The following is a 22,001-nucleotide window of genomic DNA, read 5'->3' on the forward strand; positions in this document are numbered from 1 at the left end:
CCTGGAATTCGGTGCATAACTTTGTTTAAGCCTCAAACGTGAACAGCAGGCCACTGGCTATCTAAAGAGAAATAGTAAGACAACAGGAAGCATTAAATCAGCAGTTTTCATGTAACAACTATTTTAATGAGCATCTAGAGTTAAAAAGTCACTCATCATACTTGTTCTATGCTTGTTTTCTAGAAAGCAAGTTGTCTGCAGCCTCATGCAGAGCCTCAGGCTTATGGTGGGAGACCTTTGTAAGGAATGGAGAAGTTCTAGGTTAACACTAAACTGTTTATTGATCATGGTCCTGGGCAGCCTGCTCTGTGCTACCCTGCTTGACCAGGGGGTTTGGACAAGACAACCTCCAGAGATCCCTTCCAACTTCAACCATTCTGTGATTCTGTGAGCTGCAGCATTTACAGCCTTTGAGTTGGGCTGCAGCAGTCCAGTTTGAAGGCAGAGAGATGTTTATTAACACATCCGAAGGAACAAGGTGATTCCTCTCAAAGCAAAAACAACTAATGCAAAAAAATGTCACATGCCTTCTGGGAAATGTGGCACTCAAAGTGAGCATGACTATTCCTGCTGACAAGCTGTAGGAGCAGGATTTTATTGTCTCAGAAACCTGAGGATGACAAGGAAGAGCCATATCATATAGGTGCTGGGAACATAGATATTTTCATACCCTGCATATTGCTAGAGGAAGGTGAAACCTGCTTCCAACAGCAGGCTGATTATTTCCCATGGAGTCCCATGTGATGTCTTTAGTGTTATTACTCCAAAATTCACTATTAATGGAGACAGAGGAACAGAGAAAAATGCTTATTTTTTCACCACAGGCAGATGACAGTTCTGGTCCTGCTTTGATTTACATGTTGGGCTTCGTTTGGCTCTCACTTTCACTAGCCTGAATCATAAGTGACTAGAAGATACCCAGTGGAGTATGAGGTCCATGGAATCTGAGTTACCACACTATTAACAAATGCCATAGAAGTACTACTGTAACGCTGATGGTGTGGCTTTAAACTTACTTATACTTATTATCCCATAATTGCAGCAGCATTCGACAGGTGAATTCTGCTGGTTCTTGTCACCTAGTGAAATAGGAGCAGCACCTTATCAAATAAGATATTTTAAGCAGGGCTATCATAAGTGAAGCAAGCGGCTGCCCAAGTAAAAAAAAGCAAATTTACAAATGCTATTTTCTGCAAACAATAATTGTTTTCAGTTCAGATTTGCAGAAATCACTCCTACTTAACCAATAATCTCACTAAAGATGCCATAAACTCATTTAACCAAAAAAAAAACCCTGTATGTGCTGAAAGGAGGGGTGCAGCTTGCAGCCACTGACATCTTGGAGGTCTGTGCGGTGAACACTGTGGGGCTACGCAAACTCAGCACCTGTGAGTTGCTCTGCACAATGCATAACCCTAGGAAGAAAAGCATCTTCAGGAAGATGTGGGGAACAAAGATAGGATTTTGCTTCAGCTACAGAGGGAGCCTTACTATCAGAACCAAATACCAAGGTTGAAACAAGCCAGTAGTCATTACAGTTTCAAAGATGAATGTTTTGGGGGTTTTTTTAAACAATTTGAAATACCAGGCAGTCAGAGGCAGAGAACTCAAGTCCTGCTCTGGCTTCGTTTAAGTGCATGAGATACGAACAGCTTGTTCTACAGAATTGATCAGTCAGTCTTGTCTAAAGCATCTTTATGCTCTGGGAGTGTTTGGCTGTCCTCTGTTGCCAAGAGGAGGTCTAGCACAGGCCTAGTTACACAAACATTAATTTCTCCAAGAAATATACTTACGGCAATGCACTTGGAGAAAAGCCGCAAGTATTAAAAACCAGCTCCTAAAAAGAAATCCTTATTATCTCAATATGGGTGCAAGACTAGTGAATCTAAAGGCCCATATGAAACCAATTTAATGCAATTTCGTAGCCATATATAATTGGGGTGTGTGTATGTGTGTATAATTGGTTTCAAATGCAGGTCACAATGGACTGACTGAAGCTTCTGGCTCTTTGTCAGTCCAGTGTATTCCACCACTGTTTGAACAACAGTTTTCTATTTAGAGGTAACTGGTAACCATCCTGCCTTTTTTGCATTGAAAGAATGAAACCCACTACCCTGTATCAAGGAAAAGATTAATATCTGATTTGAAGAAAAGACTTCACGTGTGCTTTGTTTATGACTGGCAGTGATTTTAAGCCACATGTTTTTTTTAATGGTCTGGTAACTTTTACTTTCCTCCTTTTTAATCATTTCTGGGGGGAAGGTGAAGAAGGAAAATTTCCTCTGCTAAAAATGCCAGTCTGTATGTGAAAAGGATACTCATGGAGAACGTAAGAATCACTAGTTTCCTATGCTAGTTGCTTACACCTTTATGAAGGGGAAGTGAGTATTTCTTTAAAAACAAATCTCTACTGATGCTGAAGTTCACAAACTCTAGTACCACATTTTATTGCAGTACACCTCAATGTAGTAACACCCTGGAAGGTTCCAAGAGCTGGCAAAGGAGCCCTGCACAACATCTTCACAAACAGTACCTGTGCAACTCCAGTACAAGATTCTTTGTCAGAGTCCTGGTTTCAGGAGGGAAGATTTGCATTAAAGCCAAAGTCAAGCAGAAGCTGACTTTGATGATGATGAAGATGGCTCCTGTATACACTTCCCTTGTGTGGGCAGAGCTTGAATTACCTGGCTGAGTCAGAAAAGTGATGGTGCCCAAACCTGCACCACTGACTATTTCAGCAGTAACCTCTTTGAATCCAGCTTTACAATGGCCTGTATGTGAACCTAGTAACCTCACTCATCTGTCTGACAAAGCAAAGACAAAACACCTCCTGTTCCTATGCAGCATATTTTGACACAGGATAAGTACTGACAAAGTGGAGTATTATTATTAATTTTTTGTTTGCATGTGAAAAGTTCAAGCAACTTTTGAGCTTTTCAAACTGGGCCATGAAATGTTGCACAATGAACAACAGCAAGCCAAAAAATTCAGGTGAGGAAAGGAAGAGACTTATGATTTTTAGCAGTGCTTACAGATCGCCTTCAGAGAACAAACATGGCAAAAACTCACAAGGAAAAGAAACAGTACCTGGAAAAATATAATTGTTACAGGGAACAATGCATACATTAAAATGCTCTATGTTTGTATGCAAACCTCGCTATAGAAACTGTAAAGCTTTCTGGAGACTTTCAAGTAGTAACACATATATGGGACAGGCATTATTACAGCTACCTTACAGATAGAAACATCAAGGTTACCACCAACGTTAAGGGACTGGCCCATGAGTCACCCATCACCCATTCGTGACAGGACTGGGACTACAATCCTGCTCTTCTCACCCCTGTGGGCTTCTCACTCATGTTGTCATACAGCAGCCACATGACTGTTTACAAAATGACATGCCTGTTTAACAGAAGGACTATGTTGAACATTAGGAAAAACTTTCAAGAATACCTTAAAATGCATAAAATTAAAAAAACCAAAACATATAAAGAAAACACAGAACATTTCTCTGTGCAACTAAGACACTACAGAGGGTTAAATTCAAATGTATCATCTGTACATCCTAAATCTGCATCTCTTCTGTTAGCGGAACAGTGTATTTAAATACAGAATATGTTGTGGGATCAGCTGAGGAGATATTTTGGCAAATATCCTTTCATGTGTGTCAGCAGGTATGTTCATGAAATGAAGGTGGCCCCTGGAAACCTATGTCCTTTAGAACAGACCTGTCACATCATCTGCAAGGCATCACAGGAGTATCCTGTACTGGACACAAGCCTGCTGGGACACTGCATGTTCTCCCAGAATAGAGCAGCATTTATTTTTAAATAAGGAGCTGGGTTTCCCCAGCCCTTGCAAAAGAATGCAAAGAGATGCCTTACAGCATACCTTTAAAAAACTGTGGTGAGGAAGCAAACAATCAAATTTTAACTTTCAGCTAGGATATAAACCCTTTATGTCGCATCACTTAAGAAACACAAACAAAGGATATAAAGTTACCATTAAGTGCAGTGGTATTTTAGTTGGTCCTTTGGCAGAGATTTTCTCCCACAGACCCCTTCGCACGTACCGGACAGTAGTGCCTGCGATCTGAAACTCACCAGGAAGCTCAATTTTCCAGTCGCTGTTAATGGATCTCTTACTGGAATCTTTTAAAGCTGGAACAGATCAAACACCATGGAATGAAATGTAAGTAAATTTGTAATTACAGTATAGACTATTGAGCTTCTGTCTCAGCCCACCTGAAGTACAAGATGCAGTAGCCTTGTAATGGATGGGAGTTTAAAAGATTAAAAGAAAAAAAAGTATAATTTTAGCTGACTCATCATAATGTTTCTAACTTGGGCATATTCTGTTTTTCAGTTGATGAAGGCATTTCTAATTATATTAACATTGGTATTAAGTAACAATAATGTCAAATAAACTGCTCTTGCTGAGGTTTTACTACCTAAAATTATTAAGTTCTGCTTTCTGCATAAGCAACATTCTCCAGTTTCAAAACTTCGAGGCATTCTGTGTGCCATTCCACTGCCAGAAAATTTAATGGGAAGAAAATAGAGTGTGCAGAAGGAGTTACAAAGGAAATAAAAGGAAGAAAAGATAACTACCCACTGTCCTTGAAAAAATGCTACTAATTTAGGACTAAATGGTAGAACTCTTCCACAGTTTGACCTACTTCAGGAGCACGTCCAAAACCCACAGATACTCATGGCATATTGCTGTCATGCATACAGCTCTGCTTTTGCAAAGGAAAACTTGTACAACTGAAATTATTTTCTTTGATTTTCAGTGCAGAGAGATTTAATTTGGATTTAAAAGTAATATTAAAATACTACAGCATTGTGCTAACAAGCAAGAACTACAAAGTAGAAGTGACTGGCTAAGAAAGTGCAAACTTACTAGCCCATTTTCCTTATCCAAGCTGAGCAGAGTGCCGATTGCAAACAGAGAGCATAATTAGAGAACAATCAGTTAGAGCCATAATTCTTCCTGGAATAATCTAAACATTACTTGCCAAAGGTTACATGGGCAACATGTAGGCACGTATGTAAAATGAACATACCTGGAATATCTAGTATATTGGAAATTAACACTTTGATCACTTTAAGGATTATTCTCAAATGTAACTATTTAGATTTTAATCTTAGAAAGAAGGATAGTGCCATAAATTTGGACACGTTAGAAAACTGGCAGATACGATATAAGAATCTAATATCACAGAGTAGCTGCTTTAGTATGATCTGAAGATACTTCTGGTAAAACACTTACATACTTGCATTGTTATATTCTTACAGCTATTAAAACTGGTAGTTGGGGTGAAACAGTATGAGAGCAACGGTGGCTGTAAACTGAAGTCTGGTTTGCAAGGCAAGATCTGTATATTTTTATGTAGACTGCCAATCCTGAGACTGACTAAAGTCTGGCAGCAGTTGGGTTCAGAGATTCTCATTCAGACAGTATATAAGGAAACCTATTCTGATCTTCAAGCCTTAAATTCATAGATCATTTATCTATAAACTTTCTTTCCAAATGTAGCAAGACAACTCTGCTTTTCTTCTTTTCAGTTTCCAAGCAGAACCAGCTTTTGAAACTGAATTTTCCTAAACTTTCCTTGAGAAAAAGATCAATCAAATCTCTGTTTTGATACACACATGAAGATTTGCAAGTGCAAAATAAAACTGTTCCTGAGTTTGTGTGTGCTCCATAATGCAAACATCGAACAAGTTCACACTTAGCTGTCATAGTTGTAAAAAGAAGTCAAGTTCCAAAGCCGAGACTGGTCAGTGAACAGAATGTGAACTTGGCAGATGAGCTTAATACCCCCTTCTGCTCAAGCCTGGAGGGCAGAATATTCCAACCTGCAAGCACTAGCTACAGGCATAATTTATAATGGCCCTGCAGTTTTTCTAAATTACTCCAGAGGCTTTTTTGCCAGTTAAAAAAACGGACAGGTGTTATAAAGCTCCAGCATCAGAAATAAGCAGAGCTTATGGTCAGGATACTTCCTGATGCCTCCTTTGCTCTCAAAAGGCAGAAGCAGGCAAGATATGATCGACCCCTGGGTTTGATGGAAACCAGGACACAAAAAAAAATAAATATCAGCATGCAAGGAACAGCCTGCCACAGCCACCTTCCTTTCAGAGTCAGGAAGTCCTGTAAGATGAACATTGAGAAGGAAAGATACTTGGAGTAACATGTCCTTTCTTTCAGCATAACCTATCAGGATCACTGATCTCCTTCAAACACTGAAAGATAACCCAGGCCATAAGGACATCACATTACTGTTGATTTGTCAGCACAAGTTGATTTAGGGGTTTATGTGTTTTCTACATTAGAACGGAAGCAAAGTTATTCAGATGTCTGTGTGATGCATTGAGGGAAGAGAAAATTGGCAGACTCTGTTCTAACAGAGAGGAAGTCCCAGGCCCCTTTCTGGAGAAGCATGCACCATGATCAAATTTGCCCTGACATCAGATGGACAGAATAGCCCGTGTGTTACTGGGATTCCTTAGTTCAAGGTTAACTGTGTCTTTTGGCTAAGCCTTTAACGAGATGTTTTCTTAACCTCCAGCACTTCGTGACTATTTTATTCTCTTCCAGTAAAAAAGACAACTTTGGCTTTCACTTAACTGAGTGTGTTGCAAGAAGGTAAGAGGAGCCGATTTAAAGTCTTTTTAAGTCAACAGGAAAATCTCCCATTGTCTTCTCTTTGGATCAAGTCCCCACAGTCAGCAAACCCTTTGAGGAATGCTTAGGCTATACATCACTGCCTAATACGCTTAGGAGACAAGGAATTGGACTTCTTGTCAACTGTACAATGCAGCTGACTTACCAGTTGGGTCTAATTTACTGGGGGAGTGTCTGTAGTGATACTGGGCTATTCTGCATAGACTTTCCTTTTATTCTAGTTGGCAATGTCTAACACCTTTTCTATAGCTATTACAATGAAGGTTCCCTCAAGAAGTGACAGGCCAGCTCATTCCTTCCTCAAATGAGGTTTAAGAAGAAGGAAATCCCTGTTAGATTCCACTTTAGGGGGTTTCCTGAAAAACTGTTCTGTTTGGACAGGACAAGTGCCTGGCTCCACAGATCCCAGAGGGTCTGCTGAAGGTAAGAGGAGATACCTGAAGTGATTCCAGCACAGGGCACCATCTCACAGTGGAAATCTACTTTTAGACTATTCCACATACAGTGCACAGACATGGTCCCAAGCACCTGGGAACCTCTCTGCTGTTAAAATGGTCCCTAGCATACCTTATGGCCCAGGTCAACTTGAATTCTCCCAAAAAACTCCCAGCATGGCTCAGGATCCAGGACTTTCCAGGGTCCTTTTCCCAATAAGCAGTACACAGGCCCCTGCTGAGAGCCCATACACAAGATGCTCCATGACCACTGGCCTCAGTGCCCAGGAATATTTCAGGGCACATTCAATTTACCACCTGAGCATCATTTGTGGTGTCTAACCTCTGGGGAAGTCTGGAGCAGGTGGACGTTGCAATGTCCTCTGCAGCTGTGTGTCCCTTTCTGAGGATCTGCATCCTGGGGAGTTACTGGAGAAAGGTGGAACATCCTTCTGTCCAGCTGCACACAACCTTCCTGACAGCTCTCATGGTCTCATTAGAAGCTCCAAAATCAGGGTGAAAGGAAACTGCAGGTATGGTTTCCCCAGGAGGAGTGGGATGTATGTTGGGGAATGTTTTTTTCTGAGGAAAGTTCTCTTTGGCAGACTAGGGGTATTTGCGTGCTACACCAATATAACTCTGTCTGCGGCTTCCTGCTTTGTTCCTTGATTCACAAAGTACCTTCTGCAAACTTCAGACAGAATTCTGAAGCAGTATTGCTTTCCTCTGCCAAAACCTAGTGGCTTCCAGGAAGATCAAAGCAGCCATCACACTGGCCTTGAGGAGCCATGAACATGACTAATCAAAGCTGTGGATGAGATAAAACTATCTCCATGTAATACGGCTGACTACTAAAGATATCACAGCACATGCTCAAAACGGCATATAAGAGCTTGAATGATTAAAACTATGCTTTGGTTCCAGCTCATCAAAGGAAGATAGCTTGCTGATGAAAAACACAACGTTTAATCTTTGTGGACCTCTTTTCTGGGAAAGGCTTGATTTTGATTGCTCCAGGCACTGCTCCCTTAGTGATTGAGGAGACGGAGAGTTTGGAAATAGCCCTGTTCCCAAAGGTGTTCCTTGAGGATTGCAGGAATTACACTGGAGACTCAGCAGAGTATTTGGGCCAAAGTGTTTTCACGACTGTTTGTCTTCATTGCATGCAAATACCCCATCAGTGGGGATCAATGCTGCAGCTATAAAACCCTCATGTCTCTCAGACACAGGGTACTGCTCTTTATCCAGTGGCTTTTGTCTCACACAACTCTGGTCTAGCCCCAGAGGTGATGATAGTACTAAATTCAGTGGGGTGAATAAGGCTCTTATTGAATACCGTGCTTTTCGTCCAAGCATTGCAGAAGCACTTTGTAAGACAGCAAGTATCTTTACCGCCTTTTTAGAGAACAAGCAAAGCATGCAACAAAGAACACTTTCCCAACCTCCCTGAGAGCTCAGTGCCAGGAGCAGAGGAGACCAGGATATACACAGTCTTCTCTGACAAAACTTGTCTGACTGTGTTGGAAAAGTCCAAACAGGAAAGCAGCAGTGATCCCTTTTTGCTAGGCAGTCCTTACTGATTTAAGCTAGCACCCACAGGATTTATTCTGCCTTGGCTGCAGTTTTCCTGGGACCTATGTGTCAAATGTGGTAGCAAAGCACAGCTCTTTCTCTTTGCCCCCCTGTGGGTGCATTTAGGCAGTAGCAAGAATCCACTGTTACATCTCTAAGCTTTTTCTGGCTCAAAGTTGTACAGTAGAAGAGCAAAAGAAAAAGGAACCCCAGCAACAATCCATAACTTCTTTTTTTCTTGTTGGCTGGAAGACAGGAACTGACCAATCTATTTCTAAACCTGGCATCTAGTCAGATCTTTATTTCCACCTTGGGTCCCTCCAGCTTGCTTCCCAGCCTGTGGACACAAACTGCCGAGGCATTTCCTGTTCAAGGTGGATTTTAAGCGTTAGAGCCAGCCAAGGCAGCCAGCGTGGGTTGCCTGTAGGTGGAAGGAAATTCTTCAGGCACTGCTCCCAGCACATGGAATAATGATTCCAAATTATGCTGGGCTCATTCCCAAAGTGCTGTACCCGGTTCTGAGTGGAAATAGGACCTGATTGGACTCAACTTTGTCAGTGTAATTGAAATAGAAAATCCTTCCATACTCAGACTGGATTTACAAAGCTTTATGAAGCCTATCAATCAGAGTGATTTCTTGGTCATCTTTTTTGTCCTACTGGAACACTCCTGCTGCTATTCTTCAGCTTAGGTTAACAAGACATTGGGTATCTTTTCTTTGTGTCCAGTGTTCCTTGAAAGAGAAAACTCTGGAAAGCTCAAAGAGGTTCTTCTGGCTCCTGACCATGAACCAAAGAGCTAAAGTATTCAGAAGCTTTAAAATAGCCAGATTTTTATCTATCTTTATGTGATGCACACAGGGCCAAGTCCCACTCTCAAATATACAGAATCCTAATCTTCACCATCCAGTGGGGAAATATTTGCTTTAGTCAAGGTTATGTGGTCACAATGAAGGGCAGTCACTAGCTCCACGTAAGACTCTCAGTGCTGCAGCTATCTGCCAAAGCTAAAGCCCCGGACAAATACCCTGTGCAAATCCCACCAAGAGAAACAAAAAGGCTGGCTTCCAGAAGGCAGAGTATTTGCAAAACCCAGGGAAACACTGGCTCTCATTGTTCCACTAGTGCTTTGCTATGTCAAACATCTTACGTGTAGGCGTAATCCTCTCCCAGCAAGCTGGCTGCAGCATTAGTGGAAATACTAGCAGTAGTGATACGTGCTTCCTACCAAGAAGTGTCACAAATGCCAATACTTTTGACCTGAGAGCAGTGGAATGACGTGATTTGCCCTCTTTTTTCCTCCTAAATCTGGAATGAAAGACAGAGAACAAAAGTGTCTTTCCTGGTGATATGGCCAACTTTGGAGCATCTCAACATAGAAAACCAATGGCACTAGACCTGAAATCCTAAGACACGATCACTATATAGTTTTCAGCAGCATCCTATGTCCCAGTACTGGATATTAATATCTCCTTTTGGCTGCGGAGATGGAGGATTATAAGCAAAAGACATGGAAATCAGAAACCAAGGGTCCTAGTCTGAGGTTTGCTACTAACTCCCTAGCCATGAACAAGTTGCAACACTTCAGTTTGCCTTTCCGCAAAACAGAGTGCAACAAGCTTCATAATATTCTCAGAGTTCCTACCACAGGCTTGATATATCTCTGGAAGCAATTCCATCTTTCAGAGAGCTTTTCTGTCCTAAGACCTTGCAGTGTCTCTGTTCTGAGAAGCTCACTTTGAGAGAACCAGAACATGCACAAGTGAAAACAGTACCTAATACTTCCCAGGCTAAAGGACAGCTGGCACATGCATCTGTTCCAACTACTACAATGAGAATATCAGCATGTGGAAGGGCTGAAACATTGATATGGAAGGACAAAAATGATGTGTTAATGAGGTCATCAATAGCAAGAAAGCTTAGGTTTGACAATGCAGGGACCTATAAGCTGTAAAAGTTCACTGGGATTTTCTCTTATCCTTTTGTTTTCCCATACAGCATGAATGAACTTGAGAGAGACAGAAGGATTCCCCCATTTATGCGTGGCCATACAGTTCTGAGTGTGCAAAGGATGTTTCAATGTGATGGGTGTTCTTTTGGGCCTTGGACAATTTTCCTTCAACTCTCTGCTCTGCCACAGACTTCCTGTGTCAATTCAAGGCAATAGGACATCAGCATTTCTATGGCTTGGTCTCCCTAGAAGTAGATGGGAGATAAAGGCCTTCATCTATTGCACAGTAATGACAGGAGAAGAAACACCCCTAACATTGGAGAGAAGAGGCAGAAGACCAGACTGACAGATGTATATTGTAGCTGATTGGTTGCATTTTACAAATACCCTTCCAAACTTTAAGTAAGTGATTAGTAACTGGACAACAAATTCATTGACAGACTCTGCCCTGCAACAACTTCACATACAAATCTGACCCATTACCCGTGACTAAAATGGTTTCCAATGGGGAAAAGAGGAGAGGAAGCCTGTTCCCCTCAAAAGAAATGCAGAAGTAGAAATGAGAAGAGGATTAAACAAATTATTTGGCCTGAGAAAATAGAGGCAAGTGGATTAGAGGCTGCAGCTAGCCCATCTCAGAGTGCAGGATCAGGTCTTGGATAGAGCATCAAGTGAAAACCTGCTGCTGCAGGAAATAGTACAGGCAACCTCATGGTCAGGTTATTGAGGGATATCAGTGCTCTGTCCTGCCTCTGCTTCAGCCTGAGCTGGGCGCCTTCCTATCTGTATCTCTGCCATTCTTTCTCTAAAGGCACTGTTCTCTTTCCCACTCCCTCCCAAAGTGTTGTGTGCTCCTGCCAGCTATGTTCAACCCCGTGCCAAGTTCTGTTCAGTTACTCTTCTGTCTATATAAAAGTATTCTTTGGTCCTTTCAGGTTGCACAGGGCCTATAAGTGTCACATACTATCACATCAAACAAACATCATGAAACAAAGCCATGAAAGTAGAGAGAGATTGCAGCAAGAATCAAATCAACAGCCGCTTCCTGGCAACAACAAACCTATCATCTTACAGGTCATTTAGAAAAGGGTCACTTTAACAGAAAACAGAGCTGAGTTTTGAATCAAAAAAATTTTTCTTTTGTCTTTTTACCCAGAAAACTGTGAGCAGGTTTATCCTCAACCACTCTGATCCGTCGGGCACCTGCAGGGATCACAGCTGCTTCGATGTAACCTATGGCAACAAAAGAGCAGATGGATGAGAGCATGCCACAGACAGCCAGAGGCATCCATCATTCAGTATCTCACCATGAAAAAATCAACTCCTGCCCAGGTTGGGGAACGGGTGGGAAACACTTCAAATGAGATCCCTGCAATGGCAGCCAAGTTTCACTGCTGGGACATGCACGGTTATGACTAACATTTCAGCCTGAGAAGAGGGAGAGAAATGCACATGTGCTGCTTAATTGTGACTTAAGGCTTGTGCTTGGGCGTAATTAGATTTGCTCCCTTCAAATCACCCTGGCTCTCCTGCGGTACTGACAGGGATGGATGAGGACTGCTCCTGAGCTGATGCAAAGTGTCACTGTCAGGAGCAACACTGAGCATAACAGAACAGACATCTGTGGTTTCAAATGAAGTTTCCAACAGATGCTCCTGCTTTACCCTCCCAAAAAAACCCTGCTCAAGGCTGTGATCAGTATCAGAAAGGACTCACTTCCACTAAACACCAGGAATTAGTGGGACAACTGGGGGGAAAAATTTGGTTTCGCTTACACTTCACCATTATACAAAAATTCTGGAGGATATAACGGTAACAGTCTCCTTGAATCAGGCTGCTAAACAGAATTCCACAGCTCAGATTTAATGCAACAACCAAGTTGAAAGTTTCTGAAGGACTGACTACCAGTCACCTCTAAATGCTGCCAGCAGATGCACATGCCAAGTTAGACCATCTGAGCATCTGGCATAGTAGGGAAGTTTTTACAGCACCCCATCTTATTTTTATAGAATTCTTTTGTTTTTTATCTTTCGGAAATTCTCTTGGCTTCTTCGTGCTACCTTCAGCAACCAGCAATATAATGCAATTATACCCCTTTTGACTAACAGAAGAACAGTAAGAATAATTAGGAGCTACAAGGAAATGCAGCCTATTTTCCCTCACCATAGAGCCATGTGGAGTTACATACTTGTTCCATGGGGTGGAAGTGGTGCCTTTAAACTATAAAGCTGAGGAACATCAGGGCCCATTTCAAAGGTCTGAGAAGCAGGCAGAGTTTTTCCACTGGCTTCAATGGACCCTGAATCGGGCCCCTGTAAATGACACTGATCTCATCACAACTATGATTTGATTCCTTCTAATTGGCCACCCAGTTTACTGTGCAGTGTATAACTTGGCACCTCTTTTGGGTTTTTGCTCTCCCCTTTGAGATGTTAAGTAGCTTTTCCTGTATGTTCCTTCATCCTTTTTTTTTTTTTTTTTTTTTCCCTTTAAAGGGCTGTGTGAAACTGCTCTGTGTCAGCCCTGCCTTGATGGAAATTGTGGCAGTCTAGAGCAATGGGTTGGAGAAGTGCTGGCATAAGGAGCAGTGACTCCTCCAGCATTCAGCAATGTTTGGGGAGATATTTTAGGGACAAATGCAGCTGAATGGCCGTGCTTCTGCTGCACTGATACAGGAGGCCTCAAAGGAGGATGCCGACAGCCTCGTACATCTCAGGACTAAGTGATTCTGTTACCATTATGACGTGAAGTGAGACAGACAGGAATTTTGGGCCTCGGATTATGGATTCATTTCTACCTGTCTGAACCAGCAGTGCCTAGCCCCTTTGTCGCGCTATGAATACAGCTTGAGATCTTGTGTTTCATGAGGTGCATTGGGTGGATAGCTGAGCAGGGCTCAACACACTCCCTCTTTCCCTGATCATTGTATCTGAATTACACATTCCATTTGGCCTTTCAGCTCAGTTCTTTTTGCACTTGTTCCTCCTTACTTACGTCTTTACTCAGAATATCTCAGAAACAGTCAGTCATCCCTTGCAGGAAAAAAAAGAAAGAGGGAGAGCAGAGCTGCAAACCAGGTCTGTGTACAGAAGCCAGAGCAGTGGCTCTCCTGTCTGCTATTACAGAGTGGGTTTCACTGGGAAAAATCGTTACTTCCAGGGTCAATTTTTTTTAAGGCAATCCTGAAATCTGTTATAAAATCAAAGCAAACAGATGTTGGATTTTATTCTAGACATTGCCAGGAGTTGGTTTTTCATCAGCTGAGATACTAAATTACAGTCAAAACAGAGTGTTTCAGAAATCAAACATCCCTACTGCACTCCATGCATCTGCATATAAACCCCACCGACAATTACCACCAGACATGAGCACACAGCAACGGTGTGATTAATGACAGTCTGTCATGGGGAAATAGGTCCTATGACACACCTGAACAGCACTATTAGGAAGCCAGTTTGGAACATGCCCAAGTTTCAGGTAATTTAATGTACATACTGGAGGACTGATTACTTGTTTTTTAAATCACATACCAGATACAAACACCCAGAGTTAAATCATGCAGGGGTTGGACACAAAGTTACACTGAATTTAGTGGAAAGTCAGTCACTAACTTCAGTGAACTTTGGATCGGTCCCCCAACCTAGCAGCAGCCAGGAGTGTGCCACACTGCTTTAGGGGTGAGCGAGCTGTGGAGCTGTGCTTGAGGTTCAGCTAGTGCCATAAATACGCTCTCATTTCATCACTGTGCCATGAGAGAAACACCACGTGGAAAAGTTGACTTTTATGTTACTTTTTACAATGGTAAATAGTGGAGTGTAAGCTATTAATAGTGTATTAGTTCTGGAGACTGTTTAGTTTGGTCTTATACCAGATTTTTCTCCTCATGTAATTTCTAATCCTGATTGATGGCTTTGGGGGGTTATATTCACAGCTCCTGAATAAGAAGAAACATACTGTGCTAACTCACTGAGATCATGTGGCACAAACCTGACTGCTGACCTTCACTATTCTGTTAGTGAACTGTGAACAACTTTGCAGTTGTATGGATCTGACCTCCCCTTTCAGAGATGAAGCAGAATTCTTGGGCATGTCCCACCGAGAGCATCTTGACACTCTCATTCATTATTTCCAGCAATACTGTGTGAGTTAGTGGTCAAATCCTATTGCAAACAGACTATATAACATCCATGCAAATTTGCCACAAACTCAGATTGCTACCACCACTCCAGTCTGGTCCTTAGAGCTAACGTGAGGCTTCTGGTCACAGAATATTCCTGATCTTTGTGATAACTGCACCAGAAAAAACCTCCGTTGTTTTCCAGGCACATTTTATTAAGCAAACTGTAACTGCAGATTGCCAGAAAGATTATCAAGTGTCAGCTAGTAAAACTAAAAAAAGTCTCAGTGTTGGCCCTGTGTCAAGGACTCTCAAAGATCTGTTAGGTCTTAGGATAATTGTCTGCAATGCAGGGGTTTGCAAGGTTGGGCTTAAAGATCTGCTTTAAATGAGGCACTGGTTAAAGACTGATGAGATTTGGCAAATATCAGGCAGTATTTCTAGTAATTTCACCCATAAATCAGCCTTTTAAGATGAAGCTTTGAAAGTACAACAAGAGAACTTCATTATTTGATAATTTATAGTGCTGTATGTAGTATACTCCACCTTGGGAACAGTTACTTTGGCACGCACCAATCTTTCTGGATAATCTGCATTACATCAGTGTCTCAGGAATGTAGGACCGTGATTGAAGCAAATCCTAGATACAAATTATATGGTGTAACTCGTATTAGGAGAGACACCAGAACAAAGAGGTGGCTTTGTCATCAAGCAGATTAATATGTGAACAGTGGCTACTGTATCTTCATTTAAATGCTGGAGAGATTTGCAAGAGGAAAGCAGCTCACACAGGAAAATCCATTGTTAGCCATTGTTATTATTCCCAGAAAGAACAGAAAGTTTAATGTGAACTTCAGAATGTCGCTGATCTACTACAAAACTCTTTGCCTGGTTCACATTGCATTTAAAGATGGACTTCCAGGTAAACGAAAAATTATCCCATGGCTGAAAATACCGATTTCTGGGCACTTTATATCTTACCCCTGTACACCCATAAAAAATCAGGTGTGAGAAAGTCAACAGTGCTCATCCCATTATCAAACTTCCCCAAAGCGCTTTGAACAAAGATCTCAGGGTAGAAGCCAAGGAAATCACACTGCCCTACCTACCTGCTGGTCACAGCCAGCACAGCTTCCTTAATATTTTAGGGATAAGTAAGTACCAGCTGGGCATCTCAGTTTCCATGACCCTTCCCACTTTGCATCTTTTGCTGAGTGCTAGTTGTTGCAGTGGAGAGGAAACATGCATGTCCATTTTCTGAATAGTTGTGATGATTCTCACTTGCTACTAGCTTGAGAGTAATTCCTCCATTGGCACCTGTCCACTTCCAGCCATGGGATAGCTAATTTGGGAGAAAATCATTTCACTGGGGAGCCATGGATAGATTTCAAAGCCTCCTACTATTGCTGTGAAGTTGGTCACTGGGATTTCTAACTTGCATCTTCTGCTTAAACTCTTATAAGACATCCCAGAGTTAGCCCTAGGGTTTTATTTTCTCATAATTTAAGTGTACACCCTATTGACAAAAAAAGAGTTTCTTGTGTTGGCTAACGATGCTCCTAGTCAGCACTACAGCACTACTGTTCAAATATCCTTTCTTTCTTTTAAATATGTGCTGGACAAGTAACGTACAACAAAAAGCCTGCTTTTTCACCATCTTAAAAAGAAAAATTGCTAGAAAAGATACACTCTTCCTTTCCCAAAATGACAGTTACAACAACCGGCATATCTCACCTTATTACGGTCTGCTGTTAAAAAATTCCAAATTATCTGTGGCCCTGCTTTTGGATCACAAGCAAACAGCAGCAATGAAAATCTTGATATGGCTGAGAGAAAAGCCAAGAGAGACAGATGCAGGGCTCATTCTCAATGCAGGTCTCTGAGCATTACAGGCACAGTCTTGGAGTCTGGACAGAAGTTGTCAGTGATAAATCAGCTACCCAAAGACATGAGCCAAAGAGCTGTCCTTTAGTTCTAGGCCCCCTGTACAGTGGCAGGGTGACATAGATGGACTTCAGAACAAGTCTGTGTTTGCTTTTGAAAAATTATTTTGTAGAAATAGGTACAGGGCACACTGCCAGTCAAAAGCAAACCTCAGTCTAAACAGTGCATTCAGTTGGCCTACTGAAGACAGCCAGCTGCACACAAGTGTATGTGATGTTTAGCATCACAAATAAAGGCTTTTGACCTCCTCCCCAAAAGATAAATGGAATTCGTTCACAGCTGGATCACCTTGGATCACAGGTGGCAAGATCTGAACTGTTGGACCTCCTACGAGGCACTTTGGGTGTTCCACCATTATGCCCCACCGGGGTGGCAGAACCTCATCTTGGACATTAAGGTTGGAAAAAAAAAGAAACAGGCCCAGTTCTTTTTACTTGATTAATAAAAATTTGGCTTTCTTTCATGCAGACAGGTTATCTAAAAGGAAAGGATCTGTACTTGACATCTTTGACAAACCAAGCTAAATAGTAAAAGGACTTGAAATTTATCCATGGCTTTTGATACTAATCTCTCCATCTAATCCAACCGAAAGAAGACAAAGAACCAACACCAAAGGATGTCACCAACACCCACTGACACTGCAAACAGCATTCAAGTATCTTACACGAGAAACACTTGGGAACAGCCTTTGCCTTTGCCATCACACATGTGGAAACCTTCTTACAATGACTATTGGTTACTAAGAAACAGAAAGGAGTTGGCATGGATTTAGTTCAGTTAATAGGGCTTGACAACATCATTTGCAATCACAGGACCAATCCCGCAGTCAATGGAGTCCCACGTGCAGAGCAGCTGAGGATTTGGCCCAAAGGTTGCAGCTGCAATTCCCAAAACAGATACCACTCCAAAACAATCAATGTCTTGATATTTGAAGTCTATTCTCTTCTGAAATAATAAATCAGCATACTTGATACAGTGTGTTGGCCTTGACTTGGATCACAGGAAGTTCGTGGGGATTTGCCACTGACCTGTGCAATCATTTACACATCCAGACCCTGTATCTGTTACCGTAGTCCTATTGTGTATTCTTCTTTGCCACAACTTTTGTCAGATTTTGTACATATTTGCTTAAATGTCAATTTAAAGAAAAAAGGCCAATTTTCTTCTTGAGTAACTGCATGTTCACTTGTGATACCTCAGACCCAACCCTGGAGCTTTGCCTACTGCGTGAGATTCAGTAGGTTAATCTAAGGACCTGATTCTGCAAACTAGCATTACATGAATAGAAATCGATGGGAGTAACTCACAATGCAGAAAATGTTTGCAGAATCGGGGCTGGGAATCATTAGTGAAACCAACAAGTCTGTTTTCAGTGTCTAACATAAAAGAAATCTAAAAGCAGAAAAACATGGACAGTGAACAATTAAAAGACTGTAGATATTCTTTCGATTTTAGTAGGCTAGGATGCACATTAAAAGAGCATAATTTAAAACAAAACAAAACAAAACAAAAAACCCAGGATGATATCGTTTGGCAATTCGAGGGTGTCACTTCTAAAAATTATTCCCACACAAAATTGAGTTCCCTTTAAAATTAATAAATCAAAACATCTAATAAATGTTTATGAGATTATAATTGTAAAAACAATTATCTTGCAGATTATGTGAGACGGATAAAGGTGGCAACATTGCATTGACAAAGCAACATTTTGACAGGTTTGCACTTCTGAGATGATCAGCAAACGATAAGGATCAATAAATGCTTGAATACTGATCACAGTTCAGTCAGCCATCTCTTCTTATTAGGTTACAGGGCACTGGGGGTGAAAGCCTCCCGTAGTGTCTTGGCAGCCAGACAACCAGTTATGGCTGAAACTGTTCTGTTCCTACAGCCTTGTAAAGTTACCACTCTCATCTAGTTGGAAACGGGTGTAAACTCCTGGCAGTGACCCAGAAATTTCTTATTTATCTGCACAAGATGTTTTGTCATCTCATCAGAAAAGATAAAAGATAGTTACTCTTCAGGAGCAATAAAGAAGTTCATGAACAGCTATAAAATCTGCCACAGAAATGGAGAGTAGTTGTTTTCAATGTAAATGAGAAACTTTTCCCACCATTTGCATCAAATGCAACTGCCTTGACATAAGTAGGTGGAAAACAACTGGGACAAAAGAGTCAAAGGCAATAATGCAGGAAATCATTCAACAGGTTGGCCTAGCAACACAACAGCACAAATGTGCTCCAGGAAGATGTGGTGCACGTGGGAAATCCTACCTGCATCTCAGAGGAGGTGACAGATCACAGCGGGCTCTACAGATAAGGAGGAGAAGGGTGCAGAGGAAGAGGTCAATGAATAAAATCCGAGTCTCAGACTTCAGTGCTGAGACCTTGATTAAAGGAAGCTGCTAAGCACTGGTGCTGCTCTAGTAACTAAACAGAACTGAAGTGTGTGCTTAAAGGGAATCTTTATGTGCTTTGCTGCACTTGGTACTGGAGTAGCATGTATTGAATGTATTTCTCCATACAGAAATGGCCATTCTGTATTCACTGAATGTGAAGTAATTTTTTCTGGACAATTCCTGAATCTGGCTTTCCTTTCCTTTACCTGATTAGGATGTGTGATAACAGGTTTCTCAAAAGCAGGATACAGAAACTCTGAAACAAAGACTAATTAAAACACCAAGCTGTATATACATTAATGTTTAAGAAGAGAGGGGGAAGTCTTAACTCTGACCAGAAGCTCTTGTATCCTATAATGGATACTATTGCTGGCAGGGAATCAGTAAAAATATTCACAGGGGAGTGCTCTTTCATTTAGCTGAGATATCCTGATTATAACATGAATCATCTGCAACATGTAACATGCATCATTCTGAGCTCTTTGAGAGCTCAAAGATCGTGCTGATATCAGACTTCCCTCCCACTGGAAAAGATACTGTGATTTTGTCTCTGACTTAAAATCAAGAGCACCGGTAGCATTCAAAATAAGAAACACAACTTCATTCTGAATTTCAGACAGAGGCAATGGCTCGTATCTGGGCAACTGAATAAGAAGCGGTCAGAATATCACATTTGAATTGAGCTGAGTTTTGTTTTGTGTTTCTAATGTGTTTACTAGAGCAGATGAGTCCAATGCTATCTAAGAAGAGGAGCTATTACTACCAGTCTTTAACTCTCCTCAAGCAGTTAAGAGAACCTCCACTCCACTAAAATGCTGCTGAGGGTTACTCACCCATCCCCTTGGTGTGGTTGAAGTCGCCTTTCACCACTTTACAGGTTTTGCCATCACCACTGCAGATTCCACAGCGATCCTCTTTGGCAGCTGAGCCAATGATTCCATCGCAGCCAATTTTCTAATGACAACAACCAGAGGTCCCCATTATTTTGTTTGCAAGGTTAAAGTATCTCTAAACATTGAGGTCAAGACTAAGATAGGCATCTGACTGAAAACCTAAATGGGAAGAGAACACTGTGATCAGAGGAGCACTCATTTGGAATGGTGTTGAGTTGTTTATTCAGCAACCCCCTTCACTAACACTAAGAACATGAACTTTGATTCAGAAGATTTAACTGAAGAGAGTTTCACAAACACTAGTTTTTCCAGATATCACCACAAATTGCATACTAACCCACTCTAACTTCCTTCAAACACTACAGATTAAAACCGTGTTTCACGTTTGTATAGCAATTTCCATCTGAGGAGCTCAAAGACATCCTCAAAGAAATGGACAACTACTGTGATTCTTAGTGAAGAGAAAAATGTGATTCCTTAAACAAAAATTAACCCACGTAACCAGAATTCTGGTCATAGCCCTTCACCACATAAAAATTCAGAGTGCTGTTACAAGTTCCAGTGTGCTGCTCACTGAATGAGCTCTGCTTCAGATTGGGATCTTAAGGGGGAGTGTAACATTCAGTTCTGATTACACTTTTGCAGTACCTGAAAAAAGACCTTATTAATCAGATGGCTCAAGATACTTGCAATGCGAAAGTACTTCAATGGAAGCAGGTCTGGTGTATTTTTGGCCAGTCAGTACCATAAGACTGCTTACACAATTATGAAATTTTCAAGATGCTTACACTGTATCAAGCTAGATGTTCAATTGTAAAAAAAAAAAATAATAAAAAAAATCTAATGATTTCGCTTAAAGCTTCATTTTAAATGGTATTTTCATAATTTTCTATACCTACCTAAACTTTTTCCAGGTAAAATCTGCAGCTTTGCATCCACGGACAGGTATTACTAGAGTAGTCACAGTGCTCTCCCTGTAGCTATAGAGATTGTTGTGGTAATTTTCCTTATTCACAAACCATTTCCAGGTTATGATGGTGACCATTGCACATTTGTAGATCTTGAGGTTGATAAGACTTACTTATTGTCATTAGTCTATGTATATTGTTTACTGACCATGTAAGTTCCTCAAAATAATCAGCAATTCATTCTTAAAACATAAATTTCTACTGAAATAAGAGTTGTCATTACGCAAGTTATTAGCAGAGATTCTACTATTAAAAATAAGTGGAAGATTTATTCTCTGTAGATAAACAGTTTCTTGGCAAATGAGTTAGCAGGACTGTCACTAATCACACTTATTCAAATAAGGCTGTTGGGTCTCTCCCTTCCTTGCCTTCTTATAATAAAGCCAGAGGAAAGTTGGAGAGATATCTTAGGGAACAATCAAAACAACAAACATTTTGAAAAATAGGGTAAGCAGGGAAATATTCAGAGAACTTGGGCTGTTTATCTGAGACTGCCTGCGTGTAAGCAATGTAATTTGGACCTGAACTCAAACATTCCCCCTTGTTTTAGAAGACACTGGCCACTGCCTAAGTCCAGATGTATTACAGGGATCAAAGACCGCCAGCATTCAGATGTGTTCTGATGCAGTGTTTGTCTGGGTAAATCATTAGAGACAGACACATGCTGAGAAAGGATGATCATCCTAAATACTTACAAGAGAAATGCTGCTCATTAACTAGAACAGCATGTAAGTTAGTAGACAAAAGCTACAGGAAAAATCCTGTATAAATGGGAGTTAAAGGAAGGTAGGAAGAAGACCATGGAGTTTCTGGCAGTTGCAATTCTCAAGTCTAAACTTCACACCCATGTCCAACAAATAATTTTGGGATATTGAATGTGATTCTGCCCCCAAAACAGAAGGATGTCCCAGCAGTTCTCCTTCCAGGGAAATAAATATGATTTATTAATGGGGTTGCTGAAAGGCAGCTGGAAATATATGCCTGCCTGCCACCCTGCTGAGATACTGGAAAGGCTGCGTTTAATTTAAGATTCTA

The 22,001-nt window shown here is 41.2% G+C and overlaps 1 protein-coding gene across 3 annotated transcripts in view; it reads right to left on the reverse strand.

The window, feature by feature from the left end:
- The window catches only part of ADAMTS17 (ADAM metallopeptidase with thrombospondin type 1 motif 17), a 196,179-nt gene that overhangs the window by 43,116 nt on the left and 131,062 nt on the right, over positions 1–22,001 (reverse strand). For 2 of the 3 annotated variants that reach the window (XM_075763921.1, XM_075763923.1), the window contains exons 15-17: positions 19,939–20,059; positions 11,799–11,879; positions 4,003–4,160 (exon numbers count right to left, since the gene is read on the reverse strand). In XM_075763921.1, the coding sequence (XP_075620036.1) occupies positions 4,003–4,160; positions 11,799–11,879; positions 19,939–20,059 (360 nt within the window). Of the gene's footprint in view, positions 1–4,002; positions 4,161–11,798; positions 11,880–17,371; positions 17,447–19,938; positions 20,060–22,001 lie in introns of all 3 variants that reach the window. The other variant, XM_075763924.1, reaches the window with a different exon arrangement.

This window comes from Balearica regulorum, chromosome 12 (assembly GCF_011004875.1).
Source record: "Balearica regulorum gibbericeps isolate bBalReg1 chromosome 12, bBalReg1.pri, whole genome shotgun sequence".
Taxonomy (NCBI): Eukaryota; Metazoa; Chordata; class Aves; order Gruiformes; family Gruidae; genus Balearica; species Balearica regulorum.